Source organism: Astyanax mexicanus, chromosome 1 (assembly GCF_023375975.1).
Source record: "Astyanax mexicanus isolate ESR-SI-001 chromosome 1, AstMex3_surface, whole genome shotgun sequence".
In the NCBI taxonomy this organism is placed as follows: Eukaryota; Metazoa; Chordata; class Actinopteri; order Characiformes; family Acestrorhamphidae; genus Astyanax; species Astyanax mexicanus.
Window position 1 is genome coordinate 25,526,627 of NC_064408.1, and position 24,446 is coordinate 25,551,072.

At 38.6% G+C, this 24,446-nt stretch overlaps 1 protein-coding gene across 1 annotated transcript in view; it reads left to right on the forward strand.

Annotated features, from left to right (window-relative positions):
- The window catches only part of LOC111191737 (protein piccolo-like), a 54,580-nt gene extending 30,400 nt beyond the window's left edge, over nucleotides 1-24,180 (forward strand). The window contains exons 5-10 of the mRNA XM_049466524.1: nucleotides 69-120; nucleotides 1,073-1,135; nucleotides 1,256-1,306; nucleotides 1,399-1,461; nucleotides 5,690-5,705; nucleotides 24,042-24,180. Of these exons, the coding sequence (XP_049322481.1) occupies nucleotides 69-120; nucleotides 1,073-1,135; nucleotides 1,256-1,306; nucleotides 1,399-1,461; nucleotides 5,690-5,705; nucleotides 24,042-24,180 (384 nt within the window). The remainder of the gene's footprint in view (nucleotides 1-68; nucleotides 121-1,072; nucleotides 1,136-1,255; nucleotides 1,307-1,398; nucleotides 1,462-5,689; nucleotides 5,706-24,041) is intronic.
- The last annotated feature ends 266 nt before the right edge of the window (nucleotides 24,181-24,446 follow it).

Sequence of the window (24,446 nt, forward strand, 5' to 3'; positions counted from 1 at the left end):
CTGTATATTTAACAGTACTAAAAAGTGTCACAGTTGTTTACAGTTATTCTTTTGAAACTCTTTTACAGGCACCAGAAGTTGAGATTCAGCCATGTGACCGTATGATGCAGACTTTTAGAGGTAATGTGTGTGTGTGTGTACGCTAATGAGAGGGAGAGAGAGCTCAGTAAATATACCAATGGCATGTTTAATGTGGACTAATAAAAGGATGTCATCAGTATAAACCATAACCTTTTGAATGATTGGAATATTTAGAAAGCAAATTAGTCATTCATAAATACTGGATTTTATAAAGCCTAGAGCAGGAGTGTCAAACTTATTTTCACCAAGGGCCACGTCGGCATAATGGCTGTCCTCTAAGGGCCAGATGCAACCTATAAATGTAACAAAATGTAACCAAATGTAATATAAAATGAATGCAACTATTCCTTCATTTTAAATAACTCTGAATGTAGTACTTATTCAGTTAAAACTTTACAATTGCATGGAAATATATGTTTGCTTATTGCTCTGTTTCATTTTATGAAATCCACCAACTCCATCAATCAAGGATCAAACTATTCAAGTAAATAAAAAATAACATCAAACACAAGTTATAATATTAACTTTGATCAAAACGTTTGACATACTGAACCAAGGCTTAATCAATATAAAATCAAAAACTGTGAGCTGCTAAGAACGTGTGACAGATATTATTTAGTAGTATTTCACACTTTTTTACTGCAACAGCCTTGCATCAAAGTAATAAGCTGCTTTGTTTACAATTTGTCTGAAAATTACGGCAGCGTTTCCACATCACTGTCGTTGTTTAGGAAATGAATGGATGTACATTAACATTTGAGCTTAAGTTGACCAGATAAAACTTTAAATATTTTGGGTTCAGACTGTAAGCAATTAAATGAAAGGTAAAGTAAACGTAAGAAACAATGTGCTTTTCTGATCACAGTTGGACATATATGGCATTGGCTTTATATATCAGTTCTGCATTCTTGCAATGATAAACAGCCTGGTACCTGTAACTCAGGGATTTGTTTAGTGCATAAATCAAGATGTAATTTCTTTCTGTGCCCAGAAAACCAAAATGATGTGTGGAATCAACCAGAGACTGTGACCCCTACAACAACTAGACTACCAGGTGAGAACAAAAAGAAAGACAAGTTAATTTCTGCTTGACTTTCAACTATAGTGACTTATAGTCTGATAAGGGAAAACTGTAAACCAGATGGATCAATCTGTGATTTATTTCTGTACACAGAAATATGGATTCCACCAACTGATATCCCGGAAAATAGTGTTATAATACAAGGTGAGTGAAAAAAAGAGCGACTTGCTTCATGTAATGAAGTTGGACAGGAAGACTTCTGTCTAAATAAAGATGTTATTTCTTTCTGTGTCCAGAACAACGCGATGTTGTGCAAATTCAGCCAAAGCCTGTGAGCTCTAAAACAACTATACTACCAGGTGAGAACAAAAAGACAGACAGATTGATTTCTGCTGGAATTCATGTGATGAAGTTGGACAGGAGGTGTAACAGGAGTGGCATTTACAGTTCTAATTATCCAATAGTGGCGATGGTAACTCCACTACTGGATAATGTAATTTGACATGACTATTTCTTAATCAGTTTTATTTCATGTTATTACTACAAGTACATTAACTAATCCTAACTAACTGTCCTGTTTTCATTATCATAGTTTTAAAAAAGACATTTGTTGACTGAACTGCCATTGAGCATGACCAAAGAACTGTGAAATGAGCACCAATATTTCTACTTACTAGGAAAGGGAGCAGTAAAATACTTCACATACGTATCTGGAAGAACTTTTGGTTCTCATGAAGATTTCAAAACACGTCTCCAAAATGAAGTACCAAGTTTGCAGGAGGTGTCTACGCTGGATGAGTGTGATATAATTCTGCTGTTTCTACCTATTGTATCACGCGCTGGAACAAACATTAAAGAAGCCCTGGACAAGCTTGATGAAATTTCAGGTATGTTGAGATTATTATCCACTAAATAAATTCCAGGCCAGCATTTTTGTCAATTTTCTGTCTGTTGTTAAATGCCGACATCTTAAGTTTATCATTAAGCATTACATAAAAAGGTTTCATGTTTGATAAAAAAATGTTACTGAACATTACTGAGTGTAATTGTAACAAAAATATTTTCAAATATTGAAGTAAATCTTCAATTGTCAAATTGGTGCCTTTCTAAACTGCATGTTAAAATCAATATCAGATTTTTTGTAAAAACAATTCCAACATTTTATGTCCTCCAAACCTTTCATTTTGTCAGTGACGTGCAGACGCTATGACCCAATGTGCTTGGGCAACTGCCCTTTTGCCCTCCTTGGCTGATATTGCCCTTCGGAGGGAGGGGAAAAAATTATATAGGCAAATATGATTTCATATTTCAACAAGATTTTCTTTATAATTCGTAATTTTGATTGAGGTTTCGTAAAACAAAGTTTTCAGAGTCAGTCATTCAGATTCAGACACGCTGGGGGGACACGCTTCACTAGAAAAGAAAAAAAAACGCAGCACACAACTAGGTGGCGCTTCAGCCGACTAGCAGAGACCCAAGAGGAGTTTGAAGATGCCGTGGGCAGTGTTGTGCCAGTTCACAGCTTTTCTGAACTAGTTCAAATTCAGTTCATACATGCTCAAAGTGAACAGTTCACGTTCAAAGTTCACAGTTTTATTTCTGAACTAGTTCAAAGTTCAGTTCATTTTACTTGTTTTCGTGAGATATTCAAATAAATACTTTTTTCACATTACAAGCTAAAAATCACTATACGTTCTTTGAAACTGTTCATTGTAGACATTTGTTCAAGACACTGCAATTGTGGGTTTCTTAACAGGTGATGAATCTCTGTCTCTCTCTCTCTCTCTTCAGCCCTCTGTGCTCTTTTGTACACACAATGTCAAAACCATTTCTTTCTGGTGATACATAATTTAAGCGGCACCAGCGAGAATACAGGAGGGAGGAACTTTCTCTCGTTGCGTTTAAAAAAAAAAAAAAAGCAGATGTCACTCAGTTTTCAATGGAAAACAAATTCATCATTTACAGTGATGTCTGCCGTTCATGACACAGAATGTGAACTAATTCACATTCAAGTGAATTTTCTTCAGATTAGAGCAACTGCCCTTTCAAGATTCCTGTGCACGTGCCTGCATTTTGTTGCCGTTTTTTACATCTGTTTACAAATTTAAGAATTTGAGGTTTATTCCTTATACTAATCAGAAATTATTAGTATGTGTGTGTGTGTGTGTGGCCTGTTAAGACCTGTTAAGGGGTTAATCCTTAGTGTGTTCTCACTTATTCTGATATTGCACTGTTCCTGTAGACTTACAGAGCAGTCTAGAAGTTTAGCACAACACAGAAATACATGTGGATTTTTTACATGTGGAGTAATGAGCATTGCCTCTTTTAATGAATAAATGAACTAGCTGATATGTAGAATGATGGTATTGGGATACCTCTTCTATATAAGATAGTATATCCTCAGTGCACAATGTTAGAACATGTGCTACATATATGTTGAATTGTTTGTGGACACCCCCTTCAAATAAGTGTGTTCAGCTTCTTTGTAAGTTGCATTCATTGCTGACACATATGTGCAAATGCGAACACACAGCTTGTGTAGTCTCTGTAGAGAAGTATTTCTAACAGAGTAGGACACTCTGAAGCAAATGAACATGAGCATATTGGCACTATGTCTATGGAATTGTGTTCTCCAGAATGATGGTGCTCCTTTCAGTACTTATGGAAAGAACAATTGAGTTTGGGATGAGGTGATGTGATGTGTTGATCATCCAACATCCTGATCTCATCAGAGGTGGAAAGTAATGAATTATATTTACTCAAGTTAATGTAATTGAGTAGATTTTATGAGTAATTTGTAATTTTTAAAGTAGTTTTTAAAATAGGTAATTTTACTTTTATTCAAGTACATTTTGACACAAGTAATTTACTTTGCTACATTGGAAAACTCCCAATTACTGAGTAAAAAATAAAATGCTTGGGGGGAAAAACACAATTGTCTGAATTAAAAAAAATAATAATAAAAAATTGGCATGGATGCTCGCGTGTGGAATAACGAGGCAATAACGTCCTCATGCAATGCAAAATGTGCCCTGCCGGACAGAGCTGACAGCTTTCAAAACTTCCACATCAAACCTGAGAAAGCATGTGGTGTAAATACTTTTATCATTAAACAATCTGCTTAAATGATAAAAAAAAAACATGTAAATAGCAGTTAAAGCATAGCAATTGCAAGTTAAATAATAATGAATTGTAAAACTATAAAATTACAGTTAGTCACATATATGACCATAACTTTTTAACAGTAAAGGATAAAATAGATCATAGAAACTATGCCACTTGTTCTTGAAAATGTTTTATGGGGTGGACTGAACAAATACTACCTGAAAGGTTTAAATTATTATGTGGAATAATAGTTAATTAAAAACAATTTAATTTATGATTTGTTTTTATTTTTTTACATCAAATAATTAAAAGTAACTATGTAACTTTTACTCAACGTCCATTTTAAATTGAGTACTTTTTACTTTTACTCCAGTAGATTTTTAGTTGGTTACTTTTACTTTTACTTGAGCAGAATTTTAGGAAAGTAAAGGTACTTTTACTTAATTACAATTTTTCAGTACTTTTTCCACCTCTGGATCTCACTAACACTTTTGTTACTGAATGCAATCAAATTCTCACAGCAGTGCTCCAAACAAATCTACTACAAAGCCTTCTCTGGACAATAGAGACTTTTACTTCAACAAAAGCATGATAAACTCTATTTTTGTCTGTATAGTGTAGAACTTTCCTGTAGAGTAGCAGAGTTACCAAAAATTGGTCATTGATAGCTCTTTTTTAGCTAGACATAATATTTGTTTCCCATTTCTTTTCTACAGTCTATAAACCTGCTGTTCTAGTAGTGCTTCATTGTACCATGGACCCAGAGAAGGTTGTATTAGACAGCAGCAAACTTGTAAACAGAGAGAACACACTCACAGTGGACTGTCTCTTCCATGAAGATAAAGGATTACTTAAGTGCTGCAAAAATGAAGATGCAGTGAAGACAGTTAAGGAGTGGCTGAAGGGTCTACAGGGGACAAAACCCACGGTATTCTTTTATCTCATCTTTTTAACCCTTGTGTGGTGTTCGGGTCTGTGGGACCCGTTTTCATTTTTCATTAAATGATACTAAAAAAATATTTTTTCTAACTCAAACTCATTGACATTTTCGATAAACACACACTGTACACCCCCCCCCCCCCCCCCTACACATTTATATTACATACAGTATGTTTGGCCAAGGACTAATAAACTAAACAAAATAATAAACAAAAATCCACTGGAGATCCTATGTAAACACACCGTTACATACAGAGGTAGGTAGTCCAGGTCCAGAATGTAAAAAGTGGATTTTTACTTTTAACTAGTGTAAACGTAACTGTTCTAAAAATACACCTACACATCTCAATTGTACTTCGCTGGTGGTGTTCCATAGACAAATTGTAACCATTTGTTCCTTAGCTCTGAATTACTGGACAAAGCATAACACAGATGTGATATTTGCACAAATAACGCAGGAACAAACTGCCATGCTGTTCCTGGCGCTGTTAGCTCCTGTCTGACAAGTTGTGCCTGGCTGCCTGCCCTTAATTCTTCCTTTAGGTGGTCATGAGCCAAGGTGAGCAAGGCCATGAATACTAATTCACTGGTTGATGTAGACACAGTGATTTTCCTGATCGATTCGTTTTTCTCAATATATTTTCTTTTCTTAGCTACTGCAGACAATGGAGGTTGACAATGGAGGTATATGCATGTGCATCATGCATATACAACTCAGAGACACCTATAGTATTTTTAAGAACAATAAAAAGTGGATTTTAGCAGAAGGACACCTTTAATAGTTTACTGAAAATACCCTAGAATTTAATTAATGCATGTATGTTTTTTGTATTACTAATATATTGTTATGTATGCTTTTGTTTCAGAATTCCCAGAGTTCAGTGTTTGACTTACTCGACTGCTGCAATATAAAAACACTTTTTGTTGATTACAATCCTCTGAGAGAGGAGAAGCTGTGAATATGGAACAGTTTATTAAATTTGATACAGTAAAGCTTATCAAAGCAAATTCATACTTATTGTTCATTGCTTACTTTATCCTGTTTGTCAGTAACTAAACATGCTTTCTGAAGAGGACTAGCTTAGAAATGTGTGAACTAAAGTGCACTAAAGTGTGTAAGTGGCTCTAATGCTGTTGTAAATGTTTCATTTAAGCTTTTAAAGATTTATGTGTTCAACAAACAATATCATGCATACTTGGACAACATTTCTGTTAATAGTTACCCAAATCTAATATGAAGATGAGAAAATACTTTTACTGAAGTGTTTGTGTTGTTTGTTATGCTTTTGGAATCCAAATGCATGACTGTGATATATAACTAAAGTATTAGTGATGGTTCTATGTCTATGTTCTGACAGAACTACATTCTACACCAAATACAGAACAAGTGTTTTTTTTCTGAATACACTCTCCAGTGTTCTTATGCTCAGGCCTCTGCCAACAGATAACACTTCCTAAAGTGCTTTTACTTACACTAGCCTCATACTGGCCCCGTGCCCACACATATAGAGCGCTGTCCAGCACTGTTCATCCTCACCACTGCCTTTTTCTCAGCGAGGCCCAAAGCCACACACAGATAAAAGACCCTTATCTTGTTTTTTGGCCCTGCTGGGGCCCATGTTGTTGCAGCCCTGGCGGATGCTCCTCTGCATGTGAGTCAAGACTCCTCCAGCTGTTTTCTGCTGCTTTGCTTTTGGGAGTAAAAAAGAGCTGGAGAGAGTGGACAGATGTTTGTGTTTTAATCCTTTTAAGTGGAGCGGATTTGGGGCTGGGAGAGAGTGAGCGAGACTTTGATGTTTTTTCTCTCTTTTTCCTCCTGTTTGTGCCGTCAGTGTAGTCATGATTGTAGATAAAGAGAGAATGAAAAGCATTATTGGAAAAATGCTGAGAAAGAACAGTACCTGTCTCTTTATTGTTGTAGACCGAGACCAGATACTGGCTGGTCAGACTGTTTGCAAATTTCGTTGCACTTCTGAGCTCTGCCAAAATCCCAAATTGGATCCCATTTTGCTTTTTTAGTGTTTATTTTTTTGTAAAGGCACATTAAGTCAAATATGTTTGACAGGCTGCATGCTGAACTGATTTATTCATCGAGCATTCTCACTTTATTAAAAAGGTTGTTCCAAAGATCCAATATCCAAATATGCTTAAAAATTAGTTTTGCTGGTAGCTGGCTTCAGATGGGTTTTATGCTGATCTTTGGTCTTAACAAATAGAAATCCATCAAAAAAATGTTAACCAGCTTTGCTTTTAGCTGGCAAAGAGAGGGTTTTCAGTTTACTTGTGTGCTAGTATAATAGTCATCAAGCTGGTCATACAAGATGGCTACTTTCAGTCATGAAATTGTCTTACTACTAAATATTTCACAGTCACCTGTCAGTGCTATTAAGCCATTCCTCACCCAGCAATGCAGTAAAAAGCACTGGGTGCAGTCATGTAAAGCATGCCAGCCCTGGACTCTAGAACCGTGGAGATGTGTTCTCTGGAGTGACGAATCATGCTTCTCCATCACCGGGTTGGTGGATGGCTGGAGAACAGTACTTGTCTGACTATGCTGCACCACCTATAAAGTTTGGGGGGTTATGTCGTGGGGTTGTTTTTCAGGAGTTGGGCTTGTTCCTGTGAAAATAATATAGTGTAGGTAAAACTGGTCATACTGGTGAAAAGTATACCGTATTTTTCGGACTATAAGGCGCACCGTATTATAAGACGCACTATCAAAGAACGCCTATTTTCTGCTATTTTTCCATACATAGGGCGCATCGCATTATAAGGCGCGTTAAGTGACACTAGAAAGGGTGCCTATATCAAAGTGAACAGGGGTGGCGCCATGTTTCCCTTCCCCCACCGGGGGTGGTCGCTTGCCGGTGGAGCGTCTCAGTATACAAAATATAGCTCTTTCAAAGTCAAACGAGTGCTGGATATTAATCTACACAGATTCCTCTCCTGAAAACTGTTTATTTGGGTGAGTAACGTGCTTCAGTTTATTTACAGTAAGCTTAGATTTCCAGATGTCCACTAAGGCTTGCTGCACCAGCGTTAGCATAGCTATCCGCTAGCACGCTAGCTAGTCACCTAAACTAGTAAAGTTAACCCAAACTTAAACGACAGCGTTACACTGAGTAATCCTGCGTGTTCTGGTAAGACAGTGAGATATTAGCTAGCGATTCGTCCCCCGTAGCTTGTTTTAACACGGTAAACAAGCAGATTACAGGCTGATAAAACTCACCTCTGAGAGAGTTAGCGCTTAGCATCTAGCTAATGCTAGCCAGGCAAAGCAGCACAGACTTACAGGCCGATAACTCACCTCTGAACGGTGAACGCTTAGCGATTAGCATCTAACTCTAATAATACTGCTCCAGCAGTATTAAAAGTGCTAAATTTAGAAAATACTGATCTCTGAACAGTGAAAAAGCTAGCTAGCTAAGCGGTTAGCATCTAGCTAATGCTATTTATTGCTGCTCCAGCCTCGGAGCGGCACAGCTCTGCACGGAGTGTGTGTTTACTGCTCCTTACACCTGACGGGTAAAATTTAGATAATACTGATCTCTGAACAGTGAATAAGCTAGCTAATGCTATTTGCTGCTCCAGCCTCGGAGCTGCACGGCTCTGGACTCTGTATAGCACTGAAACTCTGTATAACGCTGCACGGAGTGTGTGTTTACTGCTCCTTACAACCTGACGAGTAAAATTTAGATAATACTGATCTCAGTGAATAAGCTAGCTAGCTTAGCGGTTAGCATCTAGCTAATGCTATTGCTGCTCAGCCTCGGAGCTGCACGGCTCTGGACTCTGTATAGCACTGAAACTCTCTATAACGCTGCACGGAGTGTGTGTTTACTGCTCCTTACAACCTGACGAGTAAAATCCATACAAAAGGCGCACCGTATTATAAGACGCACTGTCAATTTTTGTGAAAATTAAAAGTTTTTAAGTGCGCCTTATAGTCCGAAAAATACGGTAGTCATTCTCGTCAACCACATTGTTTAGAGCAGAGATGTACAACATGCTTTCAGCCAACTTCATCTATTCTCACAGCAAAAACATCCTGTGTTCAAATAAATCATCCCTATATTACTTGAATCGATGGCAACATATAGCATCATTCTAAATCATGTAAGTAACTTGTACAGAACAATAGGTTTAAGTTAACTGAAAAATAAGTTGTGTATTTTCATGTATTGCGCTTGATACTTAAAGTGCTTAAAATGTGACAGCCTTATCAAATTGATCGATTTGATGTATTTTGGTTGAAAAAAAAACTTTATTAAATGTATTAAATTATATTGAATTTGTGAAAATTTGACACATTTTTCACGAACTCACTCATTTTCAGTATTGGTATGCCTGACTCTGCCCAACGGGAAGTCGTCCATTTTGAAAAAGGGGCATTTTACACACATTGTTTTGTGTACATTGTCGAACTGCTCCTAGGGAGTTGCATGTTGCATTCTCTTGGTATTAGTCAGAAATAAACTTCAAACATATCTGATGATGAATTGCAAAGGAATAGTTAATATCTCAAACGAGGACAAAAAGGCAGACAGTTGAACTGCTTGAGATGCCACATCAAAACAAAAAGTGGACATATCTAGGTAATGCTAGGTGTTTTGAGGTGGTTGCAATGGATGAAAACTCATGAAGGAAAATTCTTGATTTGACATAAAAATTCTATATCAAAATTTTATCGAGGCTCTATTATGCCAACTGTGTTTTTAATGATACTTTGCTTTTTTAGAATACTGGTGATTTTAGGTGTCACTGACACAAACATTCTCCAGTGTTCCACAATATCACCAGGAATCGGTAGGTATTATGTTGCAGCGTGATTTACCTTTTAGCTTGTATTAGCTCTGCCCAACATGAAGTCGGCCATTTTGAAAGATGTCTTAGTAACTGTGATATCTGTGATATCAAAAGTAAAAAAAAAAAACAGACCAATGACTTTAATTAACAAGGTGCTGGAACTCACAACAACACTGTTCTCTGGGCAGCTACCAGCTTCAACTGGCTTTTCTTCTTCTAAGACACTCACAGTAGCTCTACTCTAGTGCCCCCTACTGGTTCTCAAATACATAACCATTTACACGTTCACATTACTACAGTAACTGCAGAATTAGGTAGGCGTTATGTGAGTTTCTGGGTTTGTAAAAAGGTAAATGTGATTAACTGTACTTTTTGTAGAAAATCACATCTGGGTCCACATTCACCGGTTTCTTGTTTTGGGAAAATTCTTGTTAGTGCATTAAAAAGGACAATATTCAGACTTCAAATAATGTAAAAGTGAGAAACACGGAAAAAAACAAAACAGAATGTTGAGAAAAGTGTAATAAATGATCATTTACAGTAGTATTATCCAATATATGTATTTAAAGAACATATCCTACAGTGTATAGACCCACATTTTACATCAACAATAAGCATAATCTAGAATAAAGGGAATGGCAAGTAAAACATTGATTGGTTTATTTTATGTTAGGCCCAAAACACACCCATGATTAATAAACCCTCTCAGACTTGAATTATGTTCCAGTGATAAAAGAAAATGCTGTTTCTGAATGTAATGCAGTCGCAAACAAGATTCAGTAAATACATTAATAAAATATTGAATAAATAAATTATTTTTAAAAATATTTTTATCCTATATAACTTTTTTTATAACCTTTTTATTTCACAAATCTTCCCTATGAAGTAAAACTAAATAAATGATAAAAAAAACATATTGTTTATTTTTGCACAACAGTGACGATATTGTAATATTATTATTATTATTATTATTATTATTATTATTATTATTATTAGTAGTAGTAGTAGTAGTAGTATCTTGTTTTGCTCTGAGTAAATTTATGGCTGTGTAGAAATGGACAATTCTCAATGATCCAAACTGGGTCTCAAACTATTTCTCAGTGTATGAGAATTTATAAATAATAATAATAAAAAAAAATATATATATATATATATATAAATAAAAAAATAAAAAAGAACACTGGAATAAAAATAACTTAAGCATAAAGACATAAATATTAGTTAAAGAACGGAAGTACTGCTTTAGTGCTGCTGTATTATGATGATCAGACACCAGAGGGCAGCAGAGACCACAGTGTGAGTTCACTCAGCGATCTTTCAGCAGAGCTTTCCACACTTCAGCTGCTACTGCTGCTGCTGCTGAACCTGACGAGGCAGTCCAGCCAGAGCCGTGTCTCCATGTTCCAGCTCTGAACCTACAGCCAAGGTCTGTAAACGAATTAAAAACCAAGGACTCAATGCTAATAGGGACTGTTTAGCATAATGCTAACCAGCCTTACTGAATTGAATGCATTTCTAGCATGTTTAGCACTGATTGCCTGTTGAAATAGAAATGAAAGCTGCTTTAAATATATTTATGTATGTTTATGTTATTGATGTTATGCAGCTTTATAATGAATGGCCTTCAGTAAAATGGTATTAGACTGTGTAATTACATGTTTTTGTACAGCAGCTTCAAGGCCAGTTCCATTAGACTCTGCAAAAGCTTCTTCCCCAAGGCTGTTTTTTGTACTAAGATGGTCAATCAGGTGCCCCATCCACCCCCTTACTCACCTCACACACAGTCCATGTCCAACTCATATTCGTGCACTTTTAAAAACATACTAAAACACCATCCAACTCATATTCTTGCACTTTTAAAACATGTTAAAAAAACACCATCCATCTCATATTCTTGCACTTTTAAAACATGTTAAAAAAACACCATCCAACTCATATTCGTGCACTTTTAAAACATATCAAACACCACCCAACTCATATTCGTGCACTTTTAAAACATATCAAACACTGTCCAACTCATATTTGTGCACTTTTAAAACATATCAAACACTGTCCAACTCATATTTGTGCACTTTTAAAACATATCAAACACTGTCCAACTCATATTTGTGCACTTTTAAAACAAACTAAACACCGTCCAACTCATATTCCTGCACTTTTGAAACATACTAAACACCATCCAACTCATATTTGTGCACTTTTGAAACATACCAAACACCGTCCAAATCATATTTGTGCACTTTTGAAACATACCAAACACCGTCCAAATCATATTCGTGCACTTTTAAAACATATCAAACACTGTCCAACTCATATTCGTGCACTTTTAAAACAAACTAAACACCGTCCAACTCATATTTGTGCACTTTTGAAACCAAACACGCCCAGCTAAAGTAATGTATGTTGTTGTTTCAACGCTGAAACTGCTTTGAATCAACATAATGTCCTCAACCTTCTGCCTTTTGAATCAGCATTTTACATTTCATCACCATATAATTTCTAAAAACTGTTGGATGGAGGAATGAAACAGTGTTTTACTTCTATGTGCAGTAACTGCTTTTAATTTAACATCATGTTCATGTTCTAATAGTTTTACTGTTTTAGTGTTTTTGAGATCAGATTTTGAATCAGATTGGTAGTGGTGGGTAACTTTCGTTATACTCAGCTTTACTACAGTGATGTAAGTTTATTGTTAACACTTTGTTAACCATAGGATTTTCTAATTTTAGTGAGCTATGGTCTATTAAAGGTTAAACATATGACGTTAAAACAACGTTGCTATATCAACATTGATTCACCTTTTTTTTTAAATCAACAGTTGTTTCAATGTTGATTCAACCATAACATCTGCGTTGATCAATGATGTTTCAACGTTTATTCAACGTTGAAATGCCAGCTGGGACTGTCCTCATACAGTATTTCCAGTAGTTAGTTTTATTGAGCTCATGTATTATACTATGATATTTACTATTAAATTATGATGCACTGTGGGAGTTTATAGTGCGGTCAAAATCGTATTCAATTTCCACTTTATATAAAATAGATGATGTAAGCAGTGCCCTTAAATCTAAATAGGTAGCCATTTTGATCACAGCCATATAGTGGTATGAAAAGGTTTGGGCACCCCTGACCATTTTCATTATTTTTCTTTCCTTGTTCAAATCAGCAATTTTAATTAAATATTTCACGAAAATGATCAGGGGTGCCAAAACATTTTTATATAACTGTAAATAGGATTACCTCGTGTCCTGTAAAATATGAAATCGCCCTTAATTTGGCAATTAACGTTGAGTCCTGTATTGAACAAATATGGGACCTGATTTGTTCCGTGTTTCCATAAATGTCCAAAACACACACACACATCAACACTAAATCTAACAATAATGATCGATTTCCTATCTGGTTGTGCTGTTGCCAGAAGATATCAGTGCATGGGGCATAGCTTATTTTAGTATAGTATTGTGGTTTTATTGATTGTTTAGTGGAATAAATAAAAAGGAATAAAAAGTGGAATAAATTATGATTTACAGTAGTATTATCCAATATATGTATTATATATGGCAATTTAAAGAACACATCATACAGAGTATAGACCCACATTTTACATCAACAATAAGCAGAATCCAGAATAAAGGGAATGGCAAGTAAAACATTGATTGGTTTATTTTACATTAGTCCCAAAACAAACCCATGATTAATTAACCCTCTCAGACCTGAATTATGTTCCAGTGAAAAAAGAAAATGCTATTTCTGAATGTAATGCAGTCGCAAACAAGAGTCAGTAAATAAATTCATAAAAAAATGATTAAATAAATTATTTTGAAAAATAATAACAATGTTTAACATTGTTATTTTTATCCTATATAACCGTTAAAAACCTTTATATGCAGTAAAACTAAATAAATGATAGGCTTAACATTTTCCAGTGCAGTGGGCGGGGCTTATATGCTGTTTGATTGGCCGATAAATGTCTATTCTGATGAATGAAGAAAACATGAAATGTTCCTTTTAATGGATGCAGGATGAAAGAGTTCTGAGAATTAGTACATGCCTTTTGCACGTTTGATCCATGCAAGGCATATTTTTTGACCTCACTATACCAAACACGTGTCCTTAATCCAGCTACAAAGTGCACAGTTGTTGGCTCACCTATAGACATCTGAAACAAGGTTCTAAGTAGGGGTGGGCGATATGGCCCTCAAATAATATCATGATATTTCATAGTATTTTTGCGATAACGATACTCTTGACAATATGGCAAAACACTGAATTTGAAAAATAACATTTAAAAATACACTACTGCAACAAAATTTACATTTTATTTTATAATTGCATACAATAGGATATGGCACACATCTAACTAAGATATTAAAAAATATAAGAATTTTATCAGATTTGTAACAGAAGTAAATGATCCAGAATATCATGATACTAATAATAATGCACTCCAAATATCTCCACATGTACAGTATTAAAGTAAAATGAATCATATTGTACAGAAAAGAGGAAGGTGTGAATTTTTCTTTTGCTAAAAACAGCAAAAAAAAGAGTAGTACCCTGATGTGATAATAATTAGAGGTGGGTGATGTGGCACGATATTTCAGGGTATAATATCGTTCACGATATTCAAAAATGTTGGCGATATTATTGCGTACGATACGATACGGCACACCCCTAGTTCTTAGTGTTATAGTACAATATTGGTGGAAAAGTGAGGAAATTGATGACTACAGGTAAAATGCAAACAAAACTAACCAACAGTACAAATATATGTACTGTAGTCAGACTATGTGCAAGCTAAGGATGCCACAATGCATGCTGCAATACAGTAGTTCTTAAGGTCTAGCTTTAAATGAAAGGCTTTGAGTGGTAGTGGAGCTTATGGCTTAATCTTTATTCACTATTATTAGCTTGGCTTTTGTGTGGCTAGGGTTTATGTTTTGTGCATTATAATATATGGAGGTTTAAGGTTAAATGTATATATCAAAAGTGCTTTCCTATAAAGCCCTCTATGACCATATAGGAAATACAAGCAGCTGAAGAGGTGTCCAACCTTCTGACCTGGGTCAGTGTAACTTAACGCAGGCTTTAAAGTGCAGGCTTTGTGGCAGTGATGGAGTGGTTTATCTGGGCTAATCCCTTCACTTTGCGCTGTTATCTCCATCCCAGTGCTAACTGAAGAGAATGCGCTAACTAAATAAATAAATAAATAAATAAAAATCCAATACAAATAGCTGCTAATGCCATGATATAGAACACAGCATTTCATCGCTTTTGATGCGCATGGAGGGCTTAGTGAGGAATGTGAAAATGTTGTACTGTCCTCGTAAACGCCGTGCCACTTTCCAGAGCTTCCAAAGAGATATGCCCTCCCTGCTATTCTTGAACTTCATCAGGAGACACCTCTTCACATTGTAAGTGCGTGTCATTCCCTCAGACACCTCCTCATCCCGACACGAGTCCAATTAGGCCCAGTGATCCATCTCACTTCATCTATCTCACTCACGTAGCCCAGACAAGGCCGGAGCCAGACACCTAGGCAGTCAAAGAGCAGACGCGCTGGACCTGTTAACCTGCATGCGTGCGCACGCCGGAGAGGAGCATGCGAAGGAGAAGTGCTCCCTTGTCAATTTAACGCCATTATGGAGGGTGTGGGTTTAGCGGCTGTCAAACACACTTCACGCTCACTCATGCTCTGAGATAAAGCTGCTTTCAGCGGCCACAAGGTGGACAAAAACTACCTCTGTTGCGAAATGCTGGGATGAAATGAAACGACTATTTCAATAGTGCACACACAAACCTTTTTCATTTTTTCAGAGCTGTGTATTGGGATAGATCAAATACTATGTAAGTCCTGTATTGGGATACATGTAGTATCACAAGTTTTTGCCAGTACACATCCCTATTCAGGGTGAGTATCTGTGACCTGGCACAATACTTCTTTTCCTCATTCTCCTCTAAGTAAGTTTAGCTGTTCAGTGAAAAGGTGTGTTTAGCAGGCCTCATGTGCTTCACTCATGTAGCCCAGAAAAGGCCGGAGCCTGACACCTCAGCATTCAGAAACACTCGCTAGCCTTCAGTCTTCCAGAGATGATAGCACTGGCGCACTGTGTGATAGGGGGAGCCCTAGCTGGTGGAGAGAAGAGAAGAGAAAACTGGGGGAACATCTCTGCGTGTTTCAGTGAGTTTTTGTTTTTGTCAAGGGTGAGAATCTCCAGACACCTTATGATTTAATTGCAGTTATAAAACTAGATTGCGGTTCCTGCAGAAACTGTGAGTGTGATTACAGTGCTGGTTTGTGGCTGGTTGCTAAGGTGTTGCTAAGCGGTTGCTTGGTGGTTGCTAAGGTGTTGCTAAGGTGTCCATGGTGTTGCTATGGTGTTCCTCAGTGGTTGCTAGGTGGTTACTAATGTGTTGCTCTGGATGTGCGGGGTGTCCAAACATCTGACCAATAGCTGTTTTATCCAATAGCTCCTCCATACACAAACAGTACTGAAGCGCTGGCTGGGGTGCCGGGATGTCTAAACTTCTGACCAATAGCTGCTTTATCCAATAGCTCCTCCATACACACACACAGTACTGGAGCGCTGGCTGAGGTGCCGGGATGACTTAACTTCTGACCAATAGCTGCTTTATCCAATAGCTCCTCCATACACACACAGTACTGGAGCGCTGGCTGAGGTGCCGGGATGTCTAAACTTCTGACCAATAGCTGCTTTATCCAGTAGCTCCTCCATACACACACAGTACTGGAGCGCTGGCTGAGGTGCCAGGATGTCTAAACTTCTGACCAATAGCTGCTTTATCCAGTAGCTCCTCCATACACACACAGTACTGGAGCGCTGGCTGAGGTGCCGGGATGTCCAAACTAGGGCTGTCCCTAACGATTATTTTTTAAACGATTATTCTAACGATTATTTTTTTCGATTAGTCGACTAATCTATTCATTGAGAAACATATTTAAATAATTATTTTACGTTTTAAAGCAAACGATAAATTACTATATTTATATATAATAACAACAACAACAACAACACAAGCCTACTAAACCAAACCCCACACTTATAATCACTTACATGTACAGCACGTTGTTTAGATCTATAACGCTAAAAATGGATAAGCTCCCATACACCACAACCGTGTGTTGCACTGTTTTCTGTGACCGCTAGATTTTGTGACCACTGGCAAGTAGTTCTCAGCAGACCGGTGCACTGGCCGATTCGAAACGTGTTCGTTTCTAATGTTTACCCCGACTGGCCAAAACGGTTCAGTTTAGGGCTGAGGGTAAGGTGTAAGTATAGAAAGCTTCCGTTTTGCCAATGAACGCTCATAACCGTGAGCACTGGTCACAAAATTCCGACGGTGACAGAAAACGGTGTGACACCGCAGCGCCGACGGCGCTAGCTAAAATAACTTAAGGCAGCTAGCTTAGCTAAACACCTGAACTTATGAATAATGCTACTGTTTCTGGAAACTGCGAAATGCCATGCACAAATATAAACCAAAAATGTATAATTTCTGCCTGTGGCAGGTTTAAAACCTTTGGTAGACAGCCTTAAGTCTTTTTAAGGACACCCGCGGAGACCCTGATGTAAACGGTAACTTACTGTGTGACCCTGTTGACATAGTGCTCCTGGATGTTTGCGCTTCAAGTGCTCCTTTTGCACGTATGGCAGAGGACCACATTGTTGCCCTTTTGCGTGAAATGCTCCCAAACTTTAGATGCCCGCTGGCGTTTTTTTGTAGCTGGAGATTGCTCTCCGGAGTCCAAGCTCTCTAGAGCTTAGATTCTCTGCCCGAACCCGACATGACCCGAGGCCCGCCCGTAAATCCGACCCGGGCTCCAGAAAATAGTCCGAGATGTAGGCGTCTGTTTTTTAATTATATTTTTATTAAAAAAAAAAAATAACGAAAACTGAAAGTGAAACTAAACTAATTTATTTATAAGCGCTGTTTTCACTACCGCAGTTCTACAGCGGGGGTGTTGTGCCGATTCTGTCCGCGAAGCGGGAGTCAGATTCAGCAGAGAGTCGGATTCGGCACAAACGCGGCGGCACCTCGCGGTCCGCGGTGTCAGTTGTAAGCGCTCGCGCTAGCCGCAAAATACGGCAGAAAACACTGAGGGAGCTGCAGAATTATGAATGGGACTAGAATATGAGCACGAGGAGATCAAAGAGAACCTTCACCTGTGAGTAGAACAAGCAAATCTCTCTCTCTCTCTCTCTCTCTCTCTCTCTCGCACGTGAACTCCTCCGCGTTTGACTTGCAGAACTGTGTTTAGCTGTTCTTAAAAATCATTTTAATTAAATAATAGTTCTATGCTTCTATGTTACCGTGTTAATTAACATAATTCTGATCATATTTCGCTCATTAAAACAGCCCGAAAACAGCCAGTTGGAATTTTTGGGCCCGATCTAACCTCTAATACTCTCCACAGGCGCCGCCATGTTTACGACGCGCCGACGCACGTTATGCAAATCGATGTATTTTTGTAATCGATGACGTCGATTATGTCGATGCGTCGCCCCAGCCCTAGTCCAAACTTCTGACCAATAGCTGCTTTATCCAATAGCTCCACCATAAACACACAGTACTGGAGCGCTGGCTGGGGTGCCGGGATGTCCAAACTTCTGACCAATAGCTGCTTTATCCAATAGCTCCTTCATACACACACAGTACTGGAGCGCTGGCTGAGGTGCCAGGATGTCTAAACTTCTGACCAATAGCTGCTTTTTCCAGTAGCTCCTCCATACAAACACAGTACTGGAGCACTGGCTGGGATGTCAGGATGTCTAAACTTCTGACCAATAGCTGCTTTTTCCAGTAGCTCCTCCATACAAACACAGTACTGGAGCACTGGCTGGGATGTCAGGATGTCTAAACTTCTGACCAAAAGCTGCTTTATCCAATAGCTCCTCCATACACACACAGTACTGGAGCGCTGGCTGGCGTGTTGGGTGTCCAAACTTTTGATACCTCCAGAGCTGCTGGTGTGTGAGATGTAGCACTGGGACAATTGTATGAAAATCGGACATCATATCAGTTTGTACAGCATATTTTCAGATAAGTTATATAGCCCATCCGAATTTGGTCTATGTGTCTCAAAAATTGTGACTTACATAGGCGCGTAAATTGGTATATCGGTTTATCTGACTGGGACATACAGATAGCACTGATGCACAATGGGAAAAAACACCAAAATACATTCTCTGGACCAAACCAAGCAGCATTTTTAGTTTGTGGTTTGGGTTGGAGTTTGTTGAATTTAGAATTCAGATTCAGGATTGTCCATGAATCGAGGTGCATCTAAGAATCTCTAAGGTGATTTCCTCCACTCCTAGTCAATGGGTTCCCTGAAACCCCTTGTTTTACAATCTTACAGCAACAATGCTAAGGCCTGTTCCTTTGTGGGGAAACCCTTTTATGTCTGCATTTTAGATGACGTCAAAAAGAATCTGTCCCCAGTAATGTTCCATAATTATTACCAGTCATTCTCAAAACATTAAAACCAGGTCCCTCAGGCTTTTGAAAAATACAAGCAGAAGCAAAAGCCTCAACGGGAAATTCCCTCTTTGGTTAAAGCAAGGATGTACCACACACATTACTTTTTTCTGAAAGGCACTATTCGAGCGCCAGAGCTTTGAAAAGCACGCTTTCCCGGTTCAGAAAACCTCAGAACACATTATGTCGTTATGCAAAGCAACGGCACACGGATCTGTTAAGATACTCACACGATCCCGGTCCTTTTGGGAATAATAGTTTTTCTTTTCTTTTTGTTTTTGTTTTTTTGCCCAGTATGCAAAGCCCACCATAGATTGGAAAAAAGATGTAAAAAATAGCTATTGGTGGTGCAGTGTTGTGTCGAGGACTGTGGGCCCGGATAATCAGAATCAGCCGAGTCGAAAGTGCGATCGGGGCAAGCTGGGGCACACGAAAACAGCGCTAACCACGACTGAGGAGAAAACATATTTCACTTAAATTGTGTTGGAGCATTACAAGTCAAGTGAAAATACACAATTGATCTACACGTACGGGAAAGAATTACTCATGTACACTAGCAGATACACTTTCCACCACTGGACGAGATGAAACTGATGCGTCCAATTGGGGTTGTCAGTGCAGAGTGAAACTTCAGAGATCAGTTTACACATTCCTTGCATGTAGTGCCAGAAACGTCCAGTCAGACGGAATAGGTGTTTATGGAACGGCAGCCAACCCTCAGTCCTGCTTTAGTCTAGCCTTTTGGTGTACTGTACGCTAAGAAGCAGATGCATAACACTGTCAAACCAGATTGAACAAAAGCAATCTACTTCCTAGCAGGTGCTGAAGAGGCTGAAACACGCAGAAAGAGCTCTTCAAAGAGCACTTACTCTCCTAACACCTCTAACACACTAACTACTTCTAACCTTATTCCCCTCCTAACCTCCTCTATCCTATTATTTCTCATTTACCTCCTTTAGACCCTGTCTTAAAGTGCTTTTTTTTTTACCTTGAGCTTCTATTGCTCTATGTAATATCGTTATTGTAAGTCGCTTTGGACAAAAGTGTCTGCCAAATGTATTGTAAGTGTAATGTAATGTAGAACAGTCACTTGCGGTCTTCAAACGCCGACTAAAGACTCACTCATCTTTACAAAGAGTTCACAAAGAAATCTCCTAGGGTTCTAAACTTTATCAAACATTGTTTATCTCTTGATCCTAGTCTCTATAAACTAGCTGTGTTTGTACATCTGCTACATACCTTAAATGTAAATGTAAACGATCTAAAGCAAGCTTTCCTTGTGGACGATGGGAGTAAAAACAGGAACAGTGAAACAGAGCAGGCCTCAGACCAGCACGAAAGAGGCAAAGTGTACTTGCGCTAAAGCTATAAGGCGACGCATGACCCTCGAGCGCCCTCGGCAGATTCTTTTTAGCGATGTATCTGTTGCTGCCGGCACCCCCGTCTAATCCAATGATCTTCTTGCCCGAGAGATTCGGCTTTGATCCCCAGTCAAAGGGCAATCACATTCAGTGTAATTGATACATTAATATAATGCAATCAGTGGCGGAGACATGTCAGGCAGGATCTGAGGCCTGGAGCTGCAGCGCACCTTCTGCTTCTCCGAGCCCTGACATTTTCAAATATGATTCACGGTAATGGCTCTAATTCGAACCCGTGCTTTCGCTTTTCAGCTTGTGGAAATGCTGTTACAACTTGACATGCATAATGGCGCCGGGGAACAAAGGGATCTATCAAGAGCAGGAGGGAAAGGGCGAAACGCGATTTCTGTGTGACAGACAGGGAGGGGACGGGGGGGGGACGTCTCATTCCTCTGGGTATTAATGGATTCTGTTGTCCCGCTGATTTGGTTATATTGGTTCTGAAGGAGGGCCTGAACTTGCCATTGAATTGCAACACTTTAAGGGTATGTATGTGTGAATGCAGGCAGAAACCTGTGATACATGACAAGGATTTTTCATCTTTTCACATCTCACATTTCAAATTTCAGTGTGAGATAGGGGTTTGACATATCGTATTGTTAACGATGACATCACTATCGTTTTTAAAACAATAAAAAAAAACAGTATTGTGATGAATTCTGTTTTAAAGGCAGTCTATTTAGTTTATATGTACTGTGATTTTTTTAGGGGACAACTGTTTATGTGTGTAATGCATTCTATGTAATTTGCATATTTTTTGAAAAAAATACATTATTTTTATGTTAAATAATTTATTTTGCTACATTATTATCATATAGTCTTGGTAAGTTACTGTTGTTTACAAAAATAGGTTGACAAATGCTTTTGTTTTTGTTGAAACTGATAAAATATTTAGTATAATATATGATATATGAATATATATTTCTTTAACATTAAGTTTAAACATTAAGTCGTTACAGGTTATGCAGTCAAGCAACATAAAACCTCTTGTCAACTGTCTGTCATCATGAATATTTTCATCCTTTTTTTCCTTTATACTTACAGTTACATAGGCTGTTTTTATTACTGTGATTTTTATTATACTAATAATGAAGACATCTCACATCTCATTTTATGCAACAATATAGCATTTTACCTTAAAATCATTTGTTGGCATTTTGGTGACTAAATTGTAAAAATAGAAGGATAGTTCCTTTGTCTTTGGTACTTCAGGCTCAGCACGCTGCTGGTTGCACTGTGTAACTCTGGTGAAGCAGGTATTAAATATTTGTTCAAAATCTTATAGTATTGCTGTACCTTGTCAGTCAGCATGCATCTATCACTTTCAGTAAGGGTTCTCAGCTGATCTTTCAGCTTGTCCAGAGATGCACGTGTAAAGCTATACTTTAGGTGTGGCTTACTGTTATGGGTGGCCTAAAGCAAGACATACAAATTCAGGAAAAAAAAAAACTTCTTAAAATGTAATCTTGAATAGGCAAAGCTAAATTGCCATGATCTGATTAGTCAATATACTGAATGTAAATGTGTTGTATTTGTGATGTCAGAACTTTCCATCATTTCCAATGATTGTTTCCGTAGCTTCTGTAACTAAATGGACTGTGGGCTGTTATTTTTATTTTTTTATCACTTTAACAGTGTTTTTCTTGCGGCCTAAAGTTTGAAACAATTAGGAAACAGTTTGATTTTCCTCGATACGTGCTCTTTAAAGAAACAGCATTAGTTTACGAGGAGCCGTATGGAAATTATAATCTGCAGACATATCGACTCACCGCAAAGGAGGTACTCATGAAATCTTTAAAGGAAATGATTTGAAAGCGTGGCTTCGGATCAGTACAGTCTCTTAACATTAAGACCCGCAAATATTGAATTAGATCGTGAATAAACAGTAATGAGTTTAACAGACAAAGCTAAGGTTTCCCTACCAGGACAATGCTTTGCTAATTTATAATCACATTATATTGCAGTCTATAACATCTATCCAGATTGGGATACACTTTTGACAGTAATGCAATCACAATTTACGAAGAGGCATCGTTGTGAAGGTCAGAGCAGTGTGATTAACTTGCATTCTGGAAGTGTGCTTTTGTAAGTATGCCTGTTGCAAATTCTCTTGAGAGCAAGCTACTCTGTAATCGCGCTAAGCTCCGTGTTTTTTAATAAGTTCATCCAGCTCAGCTAATCTAGTCAATAGTTCAGGCTGGATCTTCACAGGCTAAACAAGAAGTCTAAAGTACTTCCTTCCGAATTCCTAATCGCATCCTAAAGATTGGCCCTTTTTTTCCCTATTGTGTCATACCCAGCGCCGTCCGTAACCTCAATAGTCATGACAAAGATCAGTCCACCAGGAGCCATGTTTATGCTATTAGCCATGCCCACCTCATGCCTAATGGGATATTGGTTATTCGGAGCTTTTTTCTAAGCCGGAGCGGAGCGAGGGCCAGATTTATCGCTTATGACAGTGGTTTCCCCCTCGGGGAGTTAAGGGGGCAGCAGGGGTCAATGTGTCTGCCAGTTAATCAGTACAGGAGCCATCCTCCGCCACTGGCTAGCATTGCCTCCACTTAGGCCGTGTAATTGGTTTAGATGGACACACTTAGTTTTGCTGACCAGTGTGCTAATTGTCCCCGGGATGTACTGGGAGCAAATCCTTAAGCTACCCCCCCACCCACCCACCCACCTATCTACAAAACAAAGGGCAGTGTAGTGGCCAGTACTGATCCAATTAAAGAAGAGGTGCACTGCCTTTCTATAAGTTCCACTCTTTCTTCATCTCTCGCTCTCTCTGCTTTTATTTATCCTGTCTTGCTTGCTCTGTATTAGGGCTTGTTACTGCTGTGTCATTGGGGCAGATTGAGACGAGGGCCATCACTTTGACAACTCAATAGCGAGGAAATTACTCCAACTAATGGACTCCAGTCCCTTTCGTGGCTGTTTGACTGCAGCTGACCGTGTGAGAAGACTCCAGCCTGGTATTAGGCACTGCCAGTTGCTGTTACTGGTAATGGAATTAGGATGGGAAAATCGTGCCTCTGCAAAAAAAAAAAAAAAAAAAAAAAAAAAAAATCAGCTCCTCAAATGAGCCTTCATAAGCCGGCTATTGATGACCTGCTGCCTCATGACGCAACTCTTCCTCAGTTATGACCTAAACACACTTGTTTGGTCATCAGAGCCCAGATGGTTCCAGTCGTCCGCTCCGAACTCCTCCGGGCACTGGCGTTGATTTATCGGGAGCAGGTCCGCACTCCCCAGCCACCTGATCGGCGTCTAACGAAGCCTCAACGGCTCATGCGAGATGAAGGCCATTAGGCGTAATGGCGGCGTACATCAAAAAGGGGAGCGCGCCAAAAGGTTGGAGGGGGAAAACAAGGTTAGAGAGACCGGCCGTGCAGACAGGCCGTCTGCGGCCAGCGTCTTAATTTATAACAATGCCCCTGAGCCTAGGCCGGGGTTAGTCTGAGATTGACAGTGGAGAGAGAGAGAGAGAGAGAGAGAGAGAGAGAGAGGGAAAGAGAGAGAGAAGGAGAGACGGCTAATGCTTGTCTCCTCTCCTCTTTATCCGGATGAGGAACAGC